This window comes from Brachyistius frenatus, unplaced genomic scaffold (genome assembly GCF_029030835.1).
Source record: "Brachyistius frenatus isolate BFR_SWC_R1_liver_20210118 unplaced genomic scaffold, ASM2903083v1 Contig_548, whole genome shotgun sequence".
Classification (NCBI taxonomy): Eukaryota; Metazoa; Chordata; class Actinopteri; family Embiotocidae; genus Brachyistius; species Brachyistius frenatus.
Genome location: NW_027211147.1, coordinates 23810 through 48557, shown reverse-complemented (window position 1 = coordinate 48557; position 24748 = coordinate 23810). Strand labels below are relative to the sequence as shown.

The 24748-nt window shown below is 42.5% G+C and overlaps 1 protein-coding gene across 2 annotated transcripts; it reads right to left on the bottom strand.

The window, feature by feature from the left end:
• Nucleotides 1-738: 738 nt before the first annotated feature.
• On the bottom strand, nt 739-16035 carry LOC138614677 (dapper homolog 3-like). 2 transcript variants are annotated; one of them, XM_069688237.1, is made up of 3 exons: nt 15283-16035; nt 6339-6450; nt 739-3375 (listed from the first exon to the last, which is right to left on the bottom strand). In XM_069688237.1, exons 1-3 carry the CDS (start codon nt 15571-15573, stop codon nt 1727-1729), a joined length of 2052 nt encoding a protein of 683 aa, XP_069544338.1. In that variant the 5' UTR covers nt 15574-16035; the 3' UTR covers nt 739-1726. The 2 variants fall into 2 exon arrangements, with proteins under 2 accessions (XP_069544338.1, XP_069544339.1); XM_069688238.1 differs by having other exon boundaries at nt 739-3303.
• Between the last annotated feature and the right edge of the window lie 8713 nt (nt 16036-24748).

The following is a 24748-nucleotide window of genomic DNA, read 5'->3' as shown; positions in this document are numbered from 1 at the left end:
GATGGTGCCGTGTGCAGGCCGGATCTCCGTGATGTGGTCTGAGCGGGTCTGATCTCGGTGTGTGTTGGTGTTCTCCCACCTGAACGTAGAACTGTCCAATTGTGATGATTCACCAGGATGAATTTACCTGCCAGGTGTGAGCAGGACCAGAGAGAGCTGCTTAGTAAACATTTACACCTACTCCACGGTCTAAATATTCTGCAGGAAAATCTGTCACTATGATTGGTCAAAGTCTTCTTCTGTTTTCTTGTTGGTGTATTGCTGCTACCTCTTCATGTGTCCAACTGGTCAAACTCACAAGTTCTTCAGAGATGAATCGTACCAGCGTACTGTGAAGTGTAAATGCAGCTGTCTTATAAAAGCAGCATTTGAAGCTCTGTAGTGTTCATGTCTCATTATTCCTCTGTTAAACTCCTCTACTGGTGGTCATGGTAACGATCATCATTAACTAACGACAAGTGGAGTTCTTCAGGTTGGAACATAGGATTTGTGGAGTTACGTCACTTTGGTCAATTGGACTAAAAACACACTCAAACAAGACAGGAAAAAGATAATAAGGTGTAATATGAATACAAAATAGTCTTAAATGAGGCACAATATGATAGTGTGTATATCGAGTATTAATCTGTGCCTGGATTAAAATGAAAATGTAGAAATATAATTCACTGAGCTCAAAGACAACATCAGCATGGATGATGATCTCCTCAGTGTGTGTGTGTGTGTGTGTGTGTGTGTGTGTGTGTGTGTGTGTGTGTGTGTGTGTGTGTGTGTGTGTGTGTGTGTGTGTGTGTTGCGATATTTTGGGGCCAATATGGCCAAATAAGAGAATCAAAGCACGAGTCATCTGAGAAATATAAAACTTCGTGTATAATTTGTTAGTTTTTGGACTAAAAGGCTGACGGTCATTTTCCTTCACTGTTTATTCAAATAAAAATGTGTTTTATGTGGAGGTTCAATCACTGTTGATGGTAAATAGAGCCAGAAATTCCTGAATAAACTTAATTTCTACTGCAAGTTCCAATTAGCAAAAATTTAAATGCAGAGGATGTTAAGGATGAAGTTCAATTTGTACCAGAATATATGGCTGAAAAGATGCAGTGGAGAAAAGCTGAGGCTCCGGCATCATTATCGATACAAACGGATGCAGCTGACCATTCAGAAATGGAGCAGACAGCCACTGCTGGTGTCTTTCATCAAACTGATGCTGACAGAAACACACTCTTTCTACTGCAGTGACTTTCAGTTGGGCTGTTGCTGACACCCATCGAGAGCCACTGTGTCCTCCCCTTCTTTAGGTTACTGACGATCAACAGGAGACAACCAACACTGGCAGCAGAGGGCAGATGACCATTAAGCGACTATTTATGTCATCTAACGCCGTGTTTCTGCCAACATAGTGAGTGAGGGATGTGATACACAACATGTTGGACGTGTTTCCGACAGCTGCTAATGTTACAGTATCTGATCAGCAGTGGGAGCTTCTTGATCAATAACAACATTACTTCCTGTCTTTCTGCTGGCACGGCTTTACAAGAAGAAACACTTGGGTTGTTTCTTGGTTAAATACAGCAGCACGAGGAATTTACTGCTTCAGTTGACAATCGGTGACATCCACTGTTGAGGTTGGTCTAAAAACCAATCAACTCACACAAACATTCAGAGGTTCATCTTTCCACATCATCTAAATCGCTGCATCTTATTTTGGTTCTTTGGCCAATGCTCCACTTTACACAGTGGTCATTACTTTCAGGGAACCTGTGCGGAAACGCAGGATCTTCTTCTTCAGGGCATGTGAGGCCTTTATTTTGACAAAAGCTTTGGGCTGAAGAGGAGCTCCGGGTGCAGGAGGTGATGGGAGGCCGAGTTGGGGGGGTAACTGTTGGGGCCAAACCAAACCACCACTTTCATCTGAGTCACTGGACAGAGAGCTAGACTCCGGAGAGTAAGCCTCACTCATGCTGGATTCGGACTCCCCCGGACCTGGATGAGGGTAGTCCTGACATACTGGGTCCCTCTCCAGCTGGTACTCCATGTGCTGGTGATGATGGACGTGCTGGTCGTTGTGGTTGTGGTGTGGGTAGCCATATGATGCATGTGTAGGCCGAAACTTGCGCGTGCGCCTGAGACACTGGTCCCTTTCGTTTGGAGCTGAGGAGGTCTGTACGGGCGGCTGATCAGCCTCGTCCTGGCTCAGCTCCAGGGTGGACTGCCAGCGCCGGCAGCTGCTGCTTCCTTGTTGCTGTTTCTTGGTCCTGGATTGACTGCTCCGGCTTCCCCTTCCACCGCTCCCACTTCCTCCACCGTCCCTCTCTACCGTGTTGTACTTGCGCTCGGGAACCCGCTGTAGACTGTTTTCTGACTGAGACCTGCATGCCTTTTTGCCCGGCTTCCTGCTGGAATTACTTTTGTCTTCACTTGTGCGACACTTTTTGGGGCCTCCTCGGGATCTGGATGGTTGGATGTGAGCTGCTGCGGGCTGCTGCTCCTGATGATGGCCACTCTCTGGAGAGTAGGTGCTTCGGTTGGGTTTTAACACTGCAGAGCCCTTGTGTGGGTTGGAGTGGTGATGAGGATAAGCTCGGGTGGAGGCTCGGCAGGGCTGGGCTGGAATATACTCTGCGTTGACCAGCAGCTCTTCAGGAGAGGATGGTTGTGGAGGCTTCGTCAGAGCTGGAGGTGAAGGGTAGTTGTGGAAGTGTTGTGGTGAATCAGGCTCACAGGTGCTTGAGTCTGGGTGGGCTGGCAGTACTCTGCAGGATGAGGTGGAGCGGGAGGTGTTCATCATGGAGGCCTGCCTGGGCTTGGGATAATGTGCCAGTTGGACACTCTGCTGGAGATGGTGATGATACGGGGATGGTGTCTCATCAGTGAACCCGATCTTTAGATAGTGCTCCTGATGCAGTTTATGGCAAGCCTGTGGAGCAGGTACTTCTGAACACTGGGAGGGAGAAGGCATCTCTGGAACTGATGTGTGCTTTGCTGAACTTTGCTCATCCTTGTGGCACAGACTACTCTGCCTCACCACAGTAACAGCCCGGGCTTCATGAGCCAGGCTGGTTCGGGGCTTTGAGGGCCGTGTGGGTACAGCTCGCCGTTGGACCAACCCAAATATGTACATCTCAAACTTTTGACTATTTTGACATTCTGGCTCACTGGGGTCGACATTGGTCATCTTTCGTAAAGCGTCAACAACCATGGCTTCTCTTGTTTGGTTTGACAAACATGTTTCTTCTGTCTCTGTCTCCTCTGTCCTGTCAGGAGCTGAGAGAGAAGGACGGATCACTGAGAGGGAAGGAGGCATCACTGAAAGGGAAGGAGACATCACTGAGTAGGAATGTGATTCAGGAGATCCATTCTGCTTGGACCTCTCCTCTCCTGACAAACAGAACAAAGACAATTATAATTACAACCAACACCTACAAAGACGATGCAGCAATGTAAGATTTTTCAGTGTAAAAAAATAGAGTATGGTGTTAATGTAATAATAAGACAGTCACAAATCCAATGAGAAGTATTGCTTGCAATAAACAAGCACAGTAGGGTGTGCTCTGCACAACAACACAAAACACATTTTTAAATTGCTACTGAATTCATGAAACCTTTAAAAGTGGTTTCTGTCTGCCAAAAGTACCATTTCTGCAGGTCCTATATTTCCAAAATGTAAACAGTCATGTGGCCATGGACTACCAGGGACTAGTGGTTAGTTTGATAGTTAATGGTATGAACCTAAAAGATATTCAATATTTGGAAAGATTTAAACAATAAAATGATGTTGCCATTATACATAAAAAGAAACAAGACAACACAACCTCATATATAATTAATTGTGTGATTTTGACCTTTTAAAAGGAAGAAAACAAAAAATTATAAAACTCTGAAAAACATGTATACCCATATCTAATTGAAAATAGACCAAAGACAACAAATCAAATGTTGAAACTGAGAAATTGTATTGTATTATAAAAAAAATATCTGCTCATTTTGAATCTGATGTCAGCAACAGGTCTCTATAAAGTTGTTCCAGGATCATGTTCACCACTGAGCTGCATCACCTCTTCTTTTAACAACACTCTGGAAACCTTTGGGAACTGAGGAGACCAGTTTCTGGAGTTTTGAAAGTGAAATGTGGTTCCATTCTTGCCTGATAGAGGATTTCAACTGCTCAACAGTTCAGGGTCTACTTTGTTGTATTGTTCATGTCCTGATGCTCCAGATGTTTTCAATGATTGACAGGTCTGGACTGCAGGAGGCCAGTTTATCAGCGGACTCTTCTACGACGGAGCCATGCTGTTGGAATACGTGCAGAATGTGGTTGGACGTTGTTCTGCTGAAATAAACAAGACCTTCCCTGAAAGAGATGTTGTCTGGATGGCAGCACATGTTGCTCCAAAACCTGAATATATCATTCAGCATTAATGCTTCCTTCCAGATGTTCAAGCTACCCATGCCATGTGCACTAATGCATCCCTGTACCATCACAGATGCTGGCTTTAGAACTGAGCTGATAACAAGCTGGATGGTCCCTCTCCTCTTTAACCTGGAGGATGCAGCGTCCATGATTTCCAAACAGAATCTCAGATTGTGATCCATCAGACCTCAGGACAGTTGTCCACTTCACCTCAGTCCATCTTCAATGATCTCGTTCCAGAGAAGGCGGCGGTGTTTCTGGATCATGTTTCTATCTGGTTTCTTCTTTGGAGAGTTTTAACCTGCATTTGTGGACGCAGCGATGAACTGTGTTCACAGACGATGGTTTTCACAAGTGTTCCTGAGCACATGCAGTGATTTCCACTCCAGAATAGTGTGTTTTTAATGCAGTGCTGCCTGAGGGCCCGAAGATCACCACCATCCAATATTGGTTTCCAGCTTTGTCCCCTGTGTTCAGAGATTTCTCCAGATTCTCAGAATCTTTTAATAATATTATGAACCGTAGACAATGAAATCCACTAATTCTTTGTAGTTTTATGTTGAGGAACATTATTCTTAGATTGTTGCACTATTTTCCCACACAGTCTTTCACAGAGTGGTGAACCTCTCCCCATCTTCACTGCTGAGAGACTCTGCCTCTCTTTTTATACCCAATCATGTTGCTGATCTGTTGCCATGGTAACCTCATTAGTAGTGAGATGTTTCACCAGGTGTTTTTTTTTTCTTATCTTTACACAACTTGTTCAGTCTTTTGTTGACCCCGTCACAACTTTTTTGAAAAATGTTGCTTGCATCAATTCAAACTGAGCACATGTCACATCTCGTCCTGTCCGTTAAGTTTTTTCTCTCTTATTTTGCAATTCTCTGGTTCTATTTCCTGTTTTATTTTGGTACTTACCTCTTGGTTCCTATCCGTGAGTTTGTTTGTATATGACCTGAGTTCTTTGCCTTTGGCCTTGACTTCTGCCTGAGTGGATTGATTACTAATTTTGACTTCTGGAACATTTTTATGAAGCTGCCTTTTGGATTATTCCCTGGACACTGTCGCCTGTGGTTTTTCTGAACTGTTCTCAGTGAAATCTGTTAACCAAAGCTGTGTTTCTGAGTCGTGCTGTTGAGTCTTATACTTCCTGCCTTGTTACACATATTGTTCATAAAATTTTTAAAAATGATCAGTTTCAACATTTGGTCTTTCAGGTAAATATATATGTGTAGCACAATTAATTCTCTTCCAGTTTATTCAAACTATATTTGAATCCATTTGCAGTCTCAGCAGACACAATTGTAGTTTAATTGTGTTAATGTTTAACCAGCAGCTCTGTGGTATAACAGACAGCACTGTTGGAGGAAATCCAAGTGTGCTCACATGTTTTTCCGCTGCTTTAATAACACGTATGAGTTTAGATGTGATAAAAGTTCACTGATGAAGGATGCTCAGCCAAGGAGGACATGTGGCACATTTGTATGCTTGATGTTTGTTTGTCAGAGAATGCTAACTGCATTCTTAATGACTTCAATGACAAAGGATCATTCCTCTTCTTGATAAAAAGTGAATGACGCAGTGCAACTGCATCATTCACTTTTTTGAATTCAATTTAATTTATAAAGCGCTGAATCACAACACAAGTCATCTCAAGGCATTTTACATTGTTAAAAACACCTTTTCCTTGAAGGAAACACTCTCCTTTAACAGGAAGAAAAAGCTCCAACAGAAGCAAACTCAGATATTACCCTCTTCATGCTCCATGGAGAGCACCACAATTCTTAAATGAAGTCAGTACTACAATAAAGATTGGGTGATTAATTCACTATGAAGTTCTGTAAGAACTTAATAAAATTAGTTTACTGACAAACTGCATGTGAATTGAAAAGTAATTTTCTGTTTGGGAGAAGCAGAGTCAATATTTTACCTGAAGTGAGTGGACATTGGTCCAGATCAGAAGAGTCAGTGTTCCCCTTCAGCTCTGCCACCTGCTGTTCCAACGATGCTCTGATACCCCACCGAGTGCACTGCAGGCTGCTCTGAAATACACAGAGACGGAGACTTTACTTCAATCAAACACGGATCAAACACCTTGTGAACATTCACTCCAGTCCTCAGAGGTTCTACCTTCTGTGTTTAGTGATATATTGTACAAAGTCCAGTCTCCTGTACTATCTACACATCCATGATTAATGGAGAGCTCGTCTTTGTTTACATTACATTTTTTTTATATTTAGTGTAATTTTTTTCTGTCTATATAAAATCCTACAAAGACACTAACTGAGAGCAGAGGACACTGAAATATTTCAGTCACGCTTTATCCTTAAATCTTTGTCCATATATTCATATGTTTCTTACAGAAACACATTCACACTCCAAAGTGCAGAAGGACAATTGTGAACACACTTAAAAACACATTGAGTTGGAGTGTGCATGTGAACTTCCTGTCCACAGGATGAGAGGCAGGGAGCCACACACACACACACACACACACACACACACACACACACACACACACACACACACACACACACACACACACACACACACACACACACACACACACACACACACACACACACACAGAAGAAACTAAAGTTGAATGATTATTACTGAAGACAGTTCAGCACTAAAAACGCACTTTAATTCATAATGTTTGACTGCAATAAGAATATAACAGTTTGCTATCTATCTAATAAAACAGTGGTAACCTGACACACAGCAGCTGGTCAGCTGACTACTGGAAGAACTCACATGTTTAACCAAACCCACATGTTTCACATTTCAGACTCAAGTTCCAGAGAAAGGTTCCTGCTGACAGTCTAACTGCGCATTATTAACACCGTCTGTTTCATAGCACCACCTCCACATTAAAGTACTGTTTCAAACCATGAGCGACACTGTGAGAGTTGTTTTATGATGCAGCTACTATTTGTAAGGAACGATACACCTCAGTAAAATACTGCAGGAGATTCAGGAGAAGGTCATCAAGTATACTTGAGGAGAAATGTCTGCACTACTTCTGTTTGCAATGATGAGGCTTCTGTAAAACTTAAACAAACCAAAGTCATAAAAACATGGAGAAGGTCTCTGTTTCATTTGCCAGTTAGTAGTCAACAGTGTGTTTGAGTCCTAATATTTAATAATGCTGGAAGCATTTTCAGAAGGACCACCAGAACATTGATTTATCTAATGACACCATGATGACTTTGTATTTCAGGAGAGAACTTGATGCTTTTTAATGGGAGTCTATGGAGCCGGAGGTTTGTCAGAACAGCTGGAGACTACGTCCTCTTTGACATTAAGTCGGTGGGAGTAACTGTCTGGAAGAGCCGAGGTAACATTCACACATTGGGTAAAAACACAGTTAAAACACTGTCATAGAAATCTATCCCATAATTCACTTCTTACAACTCTTGAACCATAAACTGCACCACATCCACCATACTGCTAATCTCAGAACACACATTGGTGATATAAAATATTAGAGCATTCAAATCTCACTCTCTTTTCCCCTTCCTCACCACACACACACACACACACACACGCACACGCACAGGCACAGGCACACACACACACACACACACACACACACACACACACGCACACGCACAGGCACACACACACACGCACACGCACACGCACAGGCACACACACACACACACACACACACACACACACACACACACACACACACACACACACACACACACACACACACACACACACACACACATACATACACACATACACACACACACACACCTGGACATCTAAATCTGTGTTCAGTTGACCTGTTAATCACCTGGTAACATTTACATTCAACTAAAAAATTGACATGTAGCTTTTAAAGCTTTTAAAAATAATGTCTGTAAATACAGAAATGTATTATTCTTTATCCAGAAAGATTTAAACAGTAAACTAATTTGATCTGAGCATCACAGGATCAGCATCACACATGCAGGCATAGTGAGTGAGTGAGTGAGTGAGTGAGTGAGTGAGTGAGTGTGTGTGTGTGTGTGTGTGTGTGTGTGTGTGTGTGTGTGTGTGTGTGTGTGTGTGTGTGTGTGTGTGTGTGTGTGTGTGTGTGTGTGTGTGTGTGTGTGTGTGTGTGAAATATGTAAATGGACTTATGTGAGGGATGCACTGTATAAAGGGTCTGTGTGTGACTACTTATTAGAGACCACACTGGCTGAATGGCTGTTTGTTTCCCTGAAGAGAGATCATTGGTCACAACACGTTCTCATCTGTACATATGACAAACCACATGAATGAACACGTGTTCATATCTGTATAAATGAATAAACACATGAATGAAGACATGAATAAACACATGAATAAACACATGACTGAACACGAATAAACAAATGAATGAACACGAGTAAACACGTTCATATCTGTACACATGAATAAACATACAAATAAACACATGAATAAACACGTGAATGAACACGTGAATGAATACATGAATGAACACCTTCAGTAGAACTATCAGGTAAAACTGTGAATCTCTATGTTTTGTTTTGGGTCTGAACTCCCTCCTGATGTCAGGGTTGATCACAGTCAGATGGAGCGTTTATAGGATGGTTTCTTCTTCTATCCTCTGAGATGAGTTCACCCTATGCTGATTAACTCCTTACTGAAAGAAATCTCCCTGAACAGGTGAAGGTCATTTGATTTGAATTGATTGCAGCCAGCGTGTAAACACACAGTGGACTCTCTGTGAGATGTACTGAGGAACATCTTCCTGAGATCAGACCTGGGTTGAACTGATCTGGATCAGAACTCAGAACGATCACTCTCCACTTGGTGACTATTTGAAGTAAAAAGGAGGTCCTGTCTTGCGTGATGTGAACTGCATGAAGTAGGTTGAGAGGGACAACACGGTTTCCAGAGGTAACACTGTCCATGGTGGACTCTACTCAACAAGCATGTTCCTGATCTTTACAACTGAGAGTTCTGCTGGTCAAGGTGTGTTCTGACCGCTTCTCTGAGGAAACAAGGGCAGCTGTGTCCTGTCCTCCGGTACTGACAGGAGGTTTCCTTACTGTAAGTGTTTTAGGAGACCTCACTCACATGATAAGTCAGCTCATAACCCCCCCTCCCGCCCACACGCACGCACGCGCACACACACACACACACACACACACACACACACACACACACACACACACACACACACACACACACACACACACACACACACACACACACACACACTCCACCCTCCGTGACTGTGAGGTGCCACATGGAACACAACACATCCATCACAGCAGAGCAGGTTTGTGTGAGGAGTGTTCTCACAGCTGCAGCTGTCTCCACTGGAGACACAGAGCATGTTGACTGACAGCACAAACACACACAGCATCTGAATGTTTGAGAGCTGCCTTGCTCAGGGGCAGTTCAGCAGCAGCTGAGGAGGAATTCTGCTTGCTTTCTTCTTCACACTACAAACACATACACACACACACACACACACACACACACACACACACACACACACACACACACACACACACACACACACACACACACACACACACACACACACACACACTCACAAAGAAGATGGCGCCGTGCTAGTGGCAGCCTGTTACAGCAGCTCCACCGAGTGTGTTTGGTTTTAAGTATTTTTCTTTCTTCTCTCTTCGGAGTTGCTTTTTTTTTTCTTTCACGTGTGTTAAGTGACGGTCAGACAATGGACCGTAACTTTTCTACTTTTCTGGTGGCTCTTCTACTTTTTTCCCTCTTTGTAACGGAGAGCTACACACAGTGGACCGGGGCCATTGTTTACTCTCGTGATCAGCTGATCACGCTGAGTAGACCTCTACTGCTGCTGCCCGGAGCGAGGCCTGAGATCCCCGTTGAACTTCGGAGAAGACGTCGGGGTTGCAGAGCTGGAGCTAAGCTGAAGGCGAAGAGGAGGAAATATAAACCATCGGTACCGGAGATCTTAATGGGGAACGTGAGGTTGTTGGTTAACAAGATGGACGAGCTCGGCGCGCTGCTAAAGACCCAGAGAGAGTACCGGGAGTGCAGCATCATGTGTTTCACCAAGACATGGCTGCACTCACATCTCCCGTTCTCACATTTAACAAACTGGTTAAGAAGGCCGGCTCTATCATTAGCTGCAAACTGGACAGTCTGGAAAAGGTGGTGGAGAGGAGGACGCTGAGGAAACTATTATCCATATTGGATAATCCTGACCACCCTCTCCACCACCTGCTGCAGGGACAGAGGAGGACGTTCTCCAAAAGACTCATCCAGCTGCTGTCACAAGGACAGATACAGGAGATCATTCCTGATACAGGAGATCATTCCAGATACAGGAGATCATTCCTGATACAGGAGATCATTCCTGGTACAGGAGATCATTCCTGTCCACTGCAATAAAACTGTACAATAACTCACCTCTGGAAAAATCTATCACACAACAATAACACTGATGTCTGTTGTCTTTTTTTCTTGGTTGTTTAAATATATATATAAAACGTTGCACTATTGTTTAGTTAGTTTTAATTTAATTATTCTATTTTATTTTATTCTATTTTATTGTATATACTGTGCATTTTATATTTAATATTTTTACTGTTATTATATTTATTTCCTGTATTTATAAATGCTGCTGTAGCGAAAGAATGTCCCCTTGGGGATTAATAAAGTATCTATCTATCTATCTATCTATCTATCTATCTATCTATCTATCTATCTATCTATCTATCTATCTATCTATCTATCTATCTATCTATCTATCTATCTATCTATCTATCTATCTATCACACACACACACACACACACACACACACACACACACACACACACACACACACACACACACACACACACACACACACACACACACACATAGTCCACATGTCTCTGTGTTCTCTCATTAGTCCCTCAGTGAAGGTTGTCCTGCTTGTCCAGCTGCTGTCAGCTGTCACATGGCTGAGCACAACATACACACACTCTCTCTCCCAACCACACACACACATTCTTTCTCTGATTCTCGTGCATCATAAACAAGAGAGGGACAAACAAGAGAGGGACAAACAAGGGACAAACAAGAGCCTCGTGTCCCTCTCTTGTTTGTCTCTTGTCAAACAAGAGAGGGACAAACAAGAGAGGGACAAACAAGAGAGGGACAAACAAGGGACAAACAAGAGCCTCGTGTCCCTCTCTTGTTTGTCTCTTGTCAAACAAGAGAGGGACAAACAAGAGAGGGACAAACAAGAGAGGGACAAACAAGAGCCTTATCAACTCACACAAATGCTCAGTGAATGGAGAACATGAACACACCTTTATCAGTGTAAACTGGTGTCACACTGGATTATGTCTCCAACCCTCCAACAGGACTATGTAGGACTCTTCAGGCAGTGATATTACCAAGGGGACAAAACCCTCCAGTCACGGACGAGAAATATTCTCATTTAGATTTGGACAAACAGTCGTCATGACAATGGAGGTCCCTTCAGGACAACAATCAGGAAGTCTGACTGAGGTTCTGAGTACTAGATGAGAACAAAGACAGACACACACACAGAGACACATACAGACAGACAGAGACAGAAGGATAGACAATCTAAGAATAATGTTCCTCAACGTAAAACTACAAAGAATTAGTGGATTTCATCGTCTATGGTTCATAATATTATTAAAAGATTCAGAGAATCTGGAGAAATCTCTGAACACAAGGGACAAGGCTGGAAACCAATATTGGATGGTGGTGATCTTCGGGCCCTCAGGCAGCACTGCATTAAAAACACACTATTCTGGAGTGGAAATCACTGCATGGGCTCAGGAACACTTGTGAAAACCATCGTCTGTGAACACAGTTCATCGCTGCGTCCACAAATGATGTTAAAACTCTCCAAAGAAGAAACCAGATAGAAACATGATCCAGAAACACCGCCGCCTTCTCTGGACCGAGATCATTGAAGATGGACTGAGGTGAAGTGGACAACTGTCCTGAGGTCTGATGGATCACAATCTGAGATTCTGTTTGGAAATCATGGACGCTGCATCCTCCAGGTTAAAGAGGAGAGGCAGCTTGCTATCAGCTCAGTTCTAAAGCCAGCATCTGTGATGGTACAGGGATACATTAGTGCACATGGCATGGGTAGCTTGAACATCTGGAAGGAAGCATTAATGCTGAATGATATATTCAGGTTTTGGAGCAACATATGCTGCCATCCAGACAACGTCTATTTCAGGGAAGGTCTTGTTTATTTCAGCAGAACAACGTCCAACCACATTCTGCACGTATTCCAACAGCATGGCTCCATTGTAGAAGAGTCCGCTGATAAACTGGCCTCCTGCAGTCCAGACCTGTCAATCATTGAAAACATCTGGAGCATCAGGACATGAACAATATAACAAAGGAGACCCTGAACTGTTGAGCAGCTGAAATCCTCTATCAGGCCAGAATGGGACCATATTTCACTTTCTAAACTCCAGAAACTGGTCTCCTCAGTTCCCCAACGTTTCCAGAGTGTTGTTAAAAGAAAAGATGATGCAGCTCAGTGGTGAACATGATCCTGGAACAACTTTATGGAGACCCGTTGCTGACATCAGATTCAAAATGAGCAGATATTTTTAATAAAACAATAAAATCTCTCAGTTTCAATGTTTGATTTGTTGTCTTTGGTCTGTTTGCAATTAAATATTGGTTTGTGATTTGTAAATCGTTGCATTTAGTTTTTATTTACATTTTATGTCCAAACTTTTTTGGAAACGGGGTTGTACATGAAGATACAACAAGAATACATGACGATACAACATGCTCATACATGACGATACAACATGCTCATACATCATCAGGGACCTTCAGAGGCCTGAGCAGTGTGTGTTTGCTCCTTTGTACAGAGATCAGTCTTTACGCTCTCCGTTCATACAAACTGTTCCCTTAAAACAATATTTTCAGTCTGTGGTCATTAGTGAGGAATCTTTCTATTTACTGCATTTATACAGAAATCAGACAAAATTAAAAAATGTCCCCTTGGGGATTAATAAAGTAACTACCTAACCTAACCTAACCTAACCTAACCTAACCTAACCTAACCTAATGTGTTCGTTATCTGGAAGTCTTCACTGAATCATCATAATGTCATTTTATTTGACTGATTATTGGAATCTAAACATGATCTCTTCCTGAACCTGTCCAACACATTATAGTTCCTGAATCTAACCAAAATGAGACTGTTTCACTACATCAACCATGAGTTTATTGTGTTCCCATGGTGACGACAGTGCGGTAAGCCTGGAGCTGGTACTCTCCAACTGTTCGATATGTGGTTTTGGAAGGTGTCTTTTCTTTCTCAGAGGGACGAGCACATGTCCGTCCTAGAGGCGGTGCTCGGGCCCTCATGTATGTCTCTGTGGTTTCAGCTTGACGACGTGCTGATGGCCTAATCTGATCCAACCAAGAACTGGACGGAAGTTAAATCAGTGTCTGTATGAGTGAAGCACCACCAGAGGCTACAACCATGAGTTTAAAGTAATAATGTAAAGATGAATAACATAGTCATGTTTGGATCTAAATCCAATATTCCAGTGATCATGTGCTTTACTTGTTTACTTATTCTGACTTTTACAGCCATTTTCTTTCATGAAATATGTAACAATTGAAATGTTCGTCAGATTAGAAGTGTTTCCAGCTCTGTTAGTGTCGTTAATTCTCCACAGAAGGAATTCCTGCTGTTCCAGTCCTCCATCAGTCCACTGTTAACGAGCCTGCAGCTGAGCAGGGAGCTGACGTAGCGTGTGTCATGGTTGAGGAATGAAGCGACGGTCTACATATAAAGGAGGGAGCAGACAGACGGGAGCTCGATGCTGCCAAACAGCACTTCATACGTCATACGGTGGTCGTTGCACTGAACTGAGTGTAAGTTTTAGTTTTTGGAACAAACTCTACAGACAAAGTTAAAGTCATAAGATGTCTGTGTTTTCATCTGATGATAAACAAGTCCGATTCCTTGTTTTCTTCACGATGAGCCCCTGAACTATCATCTCCACAGTTTCTACATAAACTATTTATGTCTCCTTGAAATATGTGAAATATTATCTGTCATGAGTCTGACAGAATCCATCCGGTAGCATGTGAGCAGTCTTCCATTACTCAGAGGGAGCGGTCAGTTCATTCAGGTCGTCTGTTGCTGCATCGTTGCAGGAACGTGTTGGATTCTCCTGCTCAGAGCTGACAGACTGCAGATGCACTGCTGGACTTTAGAACAAATACACATGGAGACTCAGAGGGAATCCAAGTGAAGAGGAACCGCAGTTTCATCTGCTGCTGCACACAGCTGACAGACTTAAAACAAAAACTTGTTCTATACTTAGAGTATAGTTAGTCTATATCCAGTATTTATGGATGAGCAGTCAGTGCTTCAGTGAATTACATTAATAATATGTTGCAGTTTTAAAAACATGAAAAGCTGAATATTTAACATGTTACAGAATCAAAGAGAGTGTGTGGTTGGTCATTGTGTCCAGTATGAAATGATGAAGGTGATGGTTGTGTGTGTCTTAAGGGCCCTCCTGACTACACACTGCGATCAGATCCAGTAGTGAAGGTCCAGCTGTCCCACAAACAGACTTCAGAACAGGAGAGAGATTCGGGTCTTTTTGAGTCATTTGAATATAAATATGTATAAAAGCCTTGGAGCCCTCTTACTGTGTCACAGCAGAGCTGCGGCCCGGCCCATCTGAGAAGGCCTTCTACAAAATCTCTGTTGGAACAAGGATCTCATCGCGCAGCTTTTCACCGTGCAAAGTTTTAGAAACAGATCATCTGCCCTTTAAATGAGCAGACTAACCCGACATGGACGGTACCGTCCACCAGTCTAAAGAACCATCAGACAAACACAACTTACGGTTTGGAGCTTGAAGCCAAAGTCCTCCGCTGCGTCGCAGTTAGATGCGTCCGTGGAGCACCGCGCCGCCCGGAGATCTCCCCACGGCGGCCGCCCGGTGAACGGAGAGTCCCCGAGGCAGAGCGCGCTCAGTACCCTGCTCTCCTGCCTCTGTTTGAGAAGATCCAGCTCACACAAGCCGGCCAGGCTGGCCTCCAGACGCTCCTTATTCCTGCTGCGCTCCGCTTTCATGGGCAGAGAGAAGGCTGGGAACAGGACTTCAAAAGAGCTGGGGAGGTTTGGAAAAGACATCCTGGCCTGTTTTCTACGCCTCCGTTTTCCAACAAAGGGAAGTTAAATATATCCGCTGGAGGTTTGATTTCCTCTTCTGATTCTCTGGATACCTTCAGTCAAAGTGCACGCGCTGCAGGCTTCTGTTGCTGGAGTCAGTGGCGTCGCGCCCGGACCCATTCCCGTCCTCCGCCTGCGCTCTGCTCTGCAGCATGTGAGGACAACTGCTGGTAGAGCCAGTGGAGGCAGCATCCTGTGTTGGCTCCGTCAGACTCCCGCAGCCGGCTGACACGGTGATCTCATTCTAATAAACACCAGTAATGAAGTGACAAAGACTTCATGTTGTTTCATCAGAGCATGCGCACTGTTAGTTTTCATGAATGAGTCTTTATTGCTTTGATTTCAGTTATGAAGGTGATGTTGTCAGGAGGGCAGAGGGCCACTGTTGATCTACAGACACATGTGAAACATCTGGAAGAAGCCCTGTAGTGTGATGTGATGAGTACTGAACACAGTACATGGAGCTGTTTCCCTGCTGCACACTGACCATTACATGATGGGACGTAAACAAGAAACAAATTTCCCTTCACTTTGGTGACGTCATCTACAGGCTCTTACAGTAAATTACGCCCCCTAGTGGCTATGAGTGTCACTAACTCAGAGGTGTTGCATGTACTGTGATAGGAGGAATTATCAGTAGAAATAGTTGTTTCAGATGGATTCCTATATAACGAACCCTCCACTGGTAGATGTGTGTTCCTTCAGTCTCTACATGGAGCTACAACACTGTATGTCAAACATATGTTGTGTTCTTCTCCCATTTTTCATGAGTGGCAGTAAAATACTTCTTTTATACACACAAATGTTTATTTCTCTCATGTTTTATCAATAATTTAGTCAATCCACCTGACAGGTGAGGAGCTTCCTGATCCTAATTTAACAGCAGGATTACTGCAGAGGTGAGCTTCGGACTGCTCCCATAAAAACACACTGCTGCCTCCTGCTGTATTTAAATTGAACTACTGGTCCGTTATCAGGCTGCAGTCTGAGGCTCAGACCGATCACAGATCAGCAGATATGTGAGGAATGTGTTAAAAACGCTGCACTGCTTATTTACATTCACACACGGATGAATATAAAACCTGTCAACACATACAGCATGAAATCACCGGCAGACAGTGTACAAAGGAAAAAATAATTTAAAAATATGTATATATTAAATATAGATTTAATTGTAGTCACAAATTAAAATCAAGGTAATAAAAATAAATATTACATGCAGGTAGACATCAGTAGGAGTCAGTGGGAGGAGTCAGCAGGAGGAGGTGAAAGGTGGGCGTGGCTGTAGGGTCCAATGTAACTTTCAAACAGTTTCATAAAGCTGTTATGTCTATAAGTGGACGTCGTCTCATCCCACTGGATATTTTGTATTGAAACATATCTGCGACTTGACAATATGTTAACGAACCTTTTCTCATGACAGTCGTGTTTCCTTCCAAACATGTTATCTGTGCAGGAACGTCCTATAGAGGAGACGAGGGTTTGTAAACCTTCAAGGATGTTTCATATCTTCAGCAGGTTTGAGACACACTGAAGATTTAAGAGAAGATCCTTTCATGTGGGGAGTTGGATCGAAGACTCCAACACCAGAAAAGAGGACACAGGTTCCAGTCTGCCATCCGTCAACGGAAGAAGGAGAAGTCAGCACATGAGATAGGGTCACTATTAATAAAGGTGAGGTGTTCCTCTGGAGCAGAGCCGGGTTTCTTCTCATGCCACAAAAAGGTGTGTCGGGGTCCGTTCCGATCCGTTCCGATCCAATCCTAGTCCTACAAGCTCTGAACCGACACTTCGGGTCATACAAATCCATGATGCTCACACACACTGCCCTCCTGTGGCCTGAAGAATGTGTTTATATGTACCAATATATGCTTCTCACAAGCAGTTCTGCAGATTTGCCCTCCGTAGCCCAATGTCCAAGTATGTTGTCCTGCTGCAGCCTTTATGCTTTGATGTGTCTTCCTCTTGACCAAACAGTTTCAGTCCCTTCCTGTCTCCTCCCTGGACCCAGAGTGGTTAACACACTGTGTATGCGATGCATTACACATCTGTGTGAGCAGAACAAGGGGATTGAGGAAGACCGATCAGCTGTTCATGTCGTGGGCAAAACCTCATACAGGTAAGCCTGCTATGAGGGAACCACTCTCGTATTGGATATTCTGGGTCAGCAAGGGGCTTCAGGCCCCGGCTGGTCTGTGTGCTCACTCCACTAAAGGGATGGCAACATTCTGGGCCCTGTTCAGAGGCGTGTCCATTAGGACATGCCTCGCGGTCAGTTGGGCTTTCCCTTTTGCACTAGATGTCATTGCACCCCCTTTGGGGCATTCTACGGTGAGCATGGGTCCTTGTGAGCGTCAAATCAGCATAGTGATCTTCAAAGTAGGCTTGTCTGACAATAAGGGAGTTGCTATCTCCCCATTAGGAAGATGATTGCAGTTTCAAAAAAGTTGGGATAGGGACAACAAAAGACTGGAAGTGTTATGTAAAGAAAAAAAAACACTTGGTGGAACATCTCTCAACTAATGAGGTTACCATGGCAACAGGTCAGTAACATGATTGGGTATAAAAAGATTTCAGAGAGGCAGAGTCTCTCAGCAGTGAAGATGGGGAGAGGTTCACCACTCTGAAAGACTGTGTGGGAAAATAGTGCAACAATCTAAGAATAATGTTCCTCAACGTAAAACTACAAATAATTAGTGGATTTCATCGTCTATGGTTCATAATATTATTAAAAGATTCAGAGAATCTGGAGAAATCTCTGAACACAAGGGACAAGGCTGGAAACCAATATTGGATGGTGGTGATCTTCGGGCCCTCAGGCAGCACTGCATTAAAAACACACTATTCTGGAGTGGAAATCACTGCATGGGCTCAGGAACACTTGTGAAAACCATCGTCTGTGAACACAGTTCATCGCTGCGTCCACAAATGATGTTAAAACTCTCCAAAGAAGAAACCAGATAGAAACATGATCCAGAAACACCGCCGCCTTCTCTGGACCGAGATCATTGAAGATGGACTGAGGTGAAGTGGACAACTGTCCTGAGATCTGATGGATCACAATCTGAGATTCTGTTTGGAAATCATGGACGCTGCATCCTCCAGGTTAAAGAGGAGAGGGACCATCCAGCTTGTTATCAGCTCAGTTCTAAAGCCAGCATCTGTGATGGTACAGGGATACATTAGTGCACATGGCATGGGTAGCTTGAACATCTGGAAGGAAGCATTAATGCTGAATGATATATTCAGGTTTTGGAGCAACATATGCTGCCATCCAGACAATGTCTCTTTCAGGGAAGGTCTTGTTTGTTTCAGCAGAACAATGTCCAACTACATTCTGCACGTATTCCAACAGCATGGTTCTCTAGTAGAAGAATCCGCTGATAAACTGGCCTCCTGCAGTCCAGACCTGTTAATCATTGAAAACATCTGGAGCATCAGGACATGAACAATACAACAAAGGAGACCCTGAACTGTTGAGCAGCTGAAATCCTCTATCAGGCAAGAATGGGACCACATTTCACTTTCAAAACTCCAGAAACTGGTCTCACCAGTTCCCACACGTTTCCAGAGTGTTGTTAAAAGAAGAGGTGATGCAGCTCAGTGGTGAACATGATCCTGGAACAACTTTATAGAGACGTGTTACTGCATTAGATTCAAAATGAACATTTGATTTCATGAAACAATAACATTTCTCTTTTAACATTTGATGTTGTCTTTAGTCTATTTTCAATTAAATATGAGTTTACAGGATTTGCCAACAATCAAATTCTGTTATTATGTACAACGTTCTTTAGAAAAAGGGTTGTAGTTACATACAATACAGCTCAAATGCTTTACATCAAAAATAGTTTTAAAAAAAATGAAAAAAATATACCAGTTAAACAGGAATTATCAATATGCTGCCGAAAATTTACTTTGCCATTTGAAAACTATAATTGGGATAATGGGAATTTTAGAAAAATACATTGATACATCATGAAAACCACATCATATACACATAGAATACTCACACAATAAAATGTGTGCTTGAATGCAGTTCACTACAGAGTCAGTGAGGCTGTGATGCTCTCTGATTCCAGCTCCTCTTTTATAAGCAGATAACTTAAAGAAACTGTAAACCAAATTCCAAGATTTCCTTCTCAGTGCATTATAATACATGTGTAAAATGAGTTGCTGAAAGCATGTGCAAAGTTTGAAAACGTTGCACTGAAATGTGGAGATAAACCGTTGAACAGTTTCTCATCCGTCTTCAGCTCAGGTTTTTGTAGGTGGGGCTAAAAGCTAACTTCAGTACATCACCGAGCTACTGCACAGACGGTTTATATAACCTTCTGCATTTCTCCTCCTCTCACACAGTGAAACGCTATAAAAGCCCGCAGCTCATTTGCATAAGAGGTCATCTCACTGGACTTCAGTTCTACTCCTGGTAGTCAGATTGTTATTGTACATTAGCTAGCTGCTACAGGATGTCTCCCTTCACCTGCAAGGGAATCTTTCCTGGAAGCAAGAACCTCCAACCTCCAAAGCAGCGCTGCATCGCTATTTAAATGTCCTGCTGATAAAGGAAAAAGAGGTGGATTGATTTCATGAAGAGCCTCGCTAAAGGAGACGTTAGGATTAACACCAACAGCCGCCTCTGCAGTGACCATTTCACGGTGGATAGTTTCACCACCTTCCACCGGAGACGGACGGAGTTCACAGATGCACTGCTTCTCCTGCAGCGCCAAGCCAAACCGACCGTTCATCTCTCAGTCGCACCGTCCACCGCCGCAGCCAGCAGTTCACCACTCAGTGTAAGTTCTGTGTGCTTGTTATAATTATACTAGATAACTTGTCCACAGTAACTCTGCTATATTTAGCCCGCGGAGCAAACGCTAATGTGATTTTACTCGGTGTAGAATAACTTTATTTTCATGAAATGGGAGCTAAAGTGTTAATCAGCTTCTATTGCGCTTGTAGCAGAGTTCAGAGGAAAATGCTCCGATAACCGCCGATTGTTTTATGCGTCTCAATTTAGCTACGATAAGGAACTATAATACATGTAACTCTGTATTTTACATGTCAGGGTGATGGTGAACATGGACCAGAGGAGATCTGGTCCTCACATTAATGAGGGTTGTTGTTTTTGTACTCCAGTGTAACATTACAATCACCGACCCTCTCGGTTACATGTACCGGTCCGGATAAACGAGCCCGACTACATGTGGAGGAGGCTGCAGAGAGGAGGTGGAGGAGGAGGAGGAGTTGGTGGAGGCTGTAGAGAGCAGGGGGAGGTGGAGGAGGAGGTGGAGGGACATCAGTGGAAGATAAATACTTTCGGCTTGACCTGAGCAGGTTCAAAGTTTGAATTGACGTGATATAATGAATTGATGTGATGTAATGAATTGATGTGATGCAATGAATTGACATGTGACGTAATGAATTGACGTGATATAATTAATTGATATGTGATGTAATGAATTGACATGTGATGTAATGAATTGCTGTAATGTAATGAAATAACATGCGATGTAATGAATTGACATGATCTAATGAATTAATGTGATGTAATAAATTGATGTGATGTAATGAATTGACGTGATGTAATGAATTGACATGTGATGTAATGAATTGACGTGATGTAATGAATTGACGTGATGTAATGAATTGATGTAATGTAATTAATTTATATGATGTAATGAATTGACATGTGATGTAATGAATTGATGTGATGTAATGAATTGACGCGTGATGTAATGAATTGACGTGATGTAATGAATTGATGTGATGTAATGAATTGACGTGATGTAATGAATTGACGTGATGTAATTAATTCAATTCAATTCAACTTTATTTATATAGCGTCAAATCACAACACAGGTTATTTCATGGCACTTAAAACGTTAAAGTCCTTACAGCAAGACTTTACAATATTATACAGAGAAACCAACAATTCAATAATTCCCACATGAGCTAGGAGGGAAAAAACTCCTCTTTAAGGGAGAAAAACCTCCAACAGAGGGAAGAAAAACTCCCTCTTAACAGGAAGAAACCTCCGACAGAACCAGGATCAGAGGTGGGCGGAGCATCTGTTACCAGAACCAGGATCAGAGGTGGGCAGAGCATCTGTTAACAGAACCAGGATCAGAGGTGGGCGGCCATCTGCCTCGATCGGTTGGGGTGAGAGGAGAGCAGAGAGAGAAAAGGACAGCATAGAGATAGAAGAGAAGAACTGTTGGTGGAGACGACAATCGCAGAGCAGAGACATGCAGCTCCATGACGGGACATCTGGAAAAGAAAGAAGAGAAACTACACGAGCGAAGGAACTGAATGGAGACAACAGATAATAAGAAGAAACTATGGGAGAGAAAGAGATGGTGAGGTATGAGAATCGGCCCGATTCTCTCCCTGATAGTAATAATTTTATTAGTAAAGAAGTTAATGAAGTCATTACTGCTGAGAGCTGAAGGAATAGAGGGCTCAACAGAACTGTGACTCTTTGTCAGCCTGCTACAGTGCTGAAAAGAAACCTGGGGTTGTTCTTGTTGTCTTCTATTAATGATGAATAATATAAAGTTCTGGCCTTATGAAGAGCTTTCTTATATAATATTGGACTATCCTTCCAGGCAGGTGAAATTCTTCTAAATTAGTGGAACTCCATTTCCTTTCCATCTTTCTAGTCGCTGCCTAGCAGAGCGTAGTTCTGAGTTGTACCATGGAGACAACTTCCTCTGGTTCATGACTCTCTTCTTCAGAGGGGCGACATCATCTAGAGTTGTAGCAGAGATACTGCAGTGTTTTCTACCAGATGATCCACTTGTGTAGGACTAAGATCAACTTAGATGTCTTCCACTGCTTTAACACACGGCATCGAAGAGGATAAGCATGTAACTGCTTCCTTAAACTTGGCCACGACATCATCTGACAGACATCTACTGTAGTGAGATTTATTCCCACATGCTGTGTAGTCCATTATTGTAACTTCAGATGTTGATAAGAAGTGGTCTGACAAAACAGGGTTTTGAGGAAATACAATTCAACTTTAAGTTTCTATGCCATACGACAGAACCAGATGGAGGGTGTGGTTACCACGGTGACGGGGTTTATTTACATTCTGAGAAAAGCCTATAGAATCTAATAATGATCTGAAAGTAGAACTGAGGCTGTCGTTGTCCACGTCAACATGAATGTTAAAGTCTCTCACTATCATCACTTTATCTGAACTCAGCACTAAATCTGATCAAAAGTCAGAATTCAGTTAGAAACTCTGAATAAGGACCAGGTGGGAGATAAACAACAACAATACAATCCGTTTCTCTGCTTTCCAGTTTGGGTGAGAGACTAAGAGTCAGACTCTCAAATGATTTATAACTAAGTTTCGGCTTTGGATTAATTGACAAACTTGAGTGGAAGATTGCTGCCACACTTCCTCCTCCTCCTCGGCCTGAATCTCTAGGAATATGATAATTAATATGAACTTGAAGCCTGTCTAAAAGACATAAAGGCCTGGATGACCGAAAATGTCCTGCTTCTAAATTCAGACAAAACTGAAGTTCTTGTACTTGGTCCTAAACACCTCAGAAACTCTTTCTGTAATCACTTAGTTACTCTAGATGACATTGTCTTGGCCTCCAGCAAAACTGTGAGGAACCTTGGAGTCATCTTTGATGAGGATTTGTCTTTTAGACACCATATAAAGCAAATCTCCAGAACTGCCTTCTTTCATCTACGTAATATTAATAAAATCAGAAAAATCCTTCCTCAGCGTGACGCAGACAAACTTATTCATGCATTTGTTACTTCTAGGCTAGATTATTGCTAAAGATATCACTTTATCTGAACCCTGGATGTCAGGTTTTAGGGCTGTTAAGAGACATGGCCATATTTCTAGAAAGAAGAGCTGTACCATCCAAAGTAGGATGGATGCTGTCTCTCCGGATCAGACCAGGTTTTCCCCAGAAAGTGGAATTGACGTGTGATGTAATGAATTGACGTGTGATGTAATGAATTGATGTGATGTAATGAATTGACGTGTGATGTAATGAATTGACATTTGATGTAATGAATATGTGATGTAATGAATTGACGTGATGTAATGAATTGATGTGATGTAATGAATTGACATAATATAATGAATTGATGTGATGTAATGAATTGACATGTGATGTAATGAATTGACGTGATGTAATGAATTGATGCGATGTAATGAATTGACTTGATGTAATGAATTTACATGTGATGTAATGAATTGACGTGATATAATGAATTGATGTGTGATATAATGAATTGACGTTATGTAATGAATTGACAAGTGATGTAATGAATTGACATGTGATGTAATGAATTGACATGTGGTGTAATGCATTGACGTGATGTAATGAATTGACAAGCAATGTAATGAATTGACGTGATCTAATGAATTGACGTGATGGAATGAATTCACATGGGATGTAATGAATTGACGTGACGTAATGAATTGATGTGATGTAATGAATTGATATGTGATGTAATGAATTGACGTGATGTAATGACTTGAATCGTGATGTAATGAATTGACACGTGATGTAATGAGTTGACGTGATGGAATGAATTGAGCCCGAGGAAATAAGGCTGCACAGATAGGCTCTGTTTGTTTCCCAGAAGCTGTGGTGAGGAGAATATTTCAGAGGAGTCACCACTGATGCAAGATCAGTGTTATCTCTGGCCACTGACATTTACCGCCACCACATGATAAAGTAGGGAGGAAGAGGAAGTTCCCACTGGAAACAGGTACTTCCACATTCACTATAACAAATCTTAGTATGATGATAGGTTTAAGGTTGGTACGATTAATCATGATAACCATCATTATAAAATGTTCTCGTGATCTCTCTTCATACAGAAATGTTTTGATTGGAGATTAAATGTCTCTTATTTAATACAAACTGAGACTCTTCAACGTGAGTCAAGTCCTCAGAAAACTGATTCAAACTGGACATTAAAGTTAAAGTCGTCCCAGCCATCATTAAAGAGTGTATGAGCTACATGAAAGTAAAACAACAACAACGATTTGTATGAAATACCTCGTTTTCTGCAGCACACTGGTGTTGGGGAAGCCGTCGCTGTTGCCCAGCCGGTTTACGAGTATCCTTGGTAGAATTTGGAAGCGAAATCG

Bases quoted from the DNA above. Each gene is read 5' to 3' on its own strand.
- LOC138614677 (XM_069688237.1), bottom strand. From the start codon at position 15,573: ATGTCTTTTCCAAACCTCCCCAGCTCTTTTGAAGTCCTGTTCCCAGCC. The intron at 6,451-15,282 runs GTAAGTTGTGTT...TGTGTATTTCAG, and splicing joins TTGGCTTCAAGCTCCAAACC to AGCAGCCTGCAGTGCACTCG. The intron at 3,376-6,338 runs GTAAAATATTGA...TCTGTTTGTCAG, and splicing joins CCAATGTCCACTCACTTCAG to GAGAGGAGAGGTCCAAGCAG.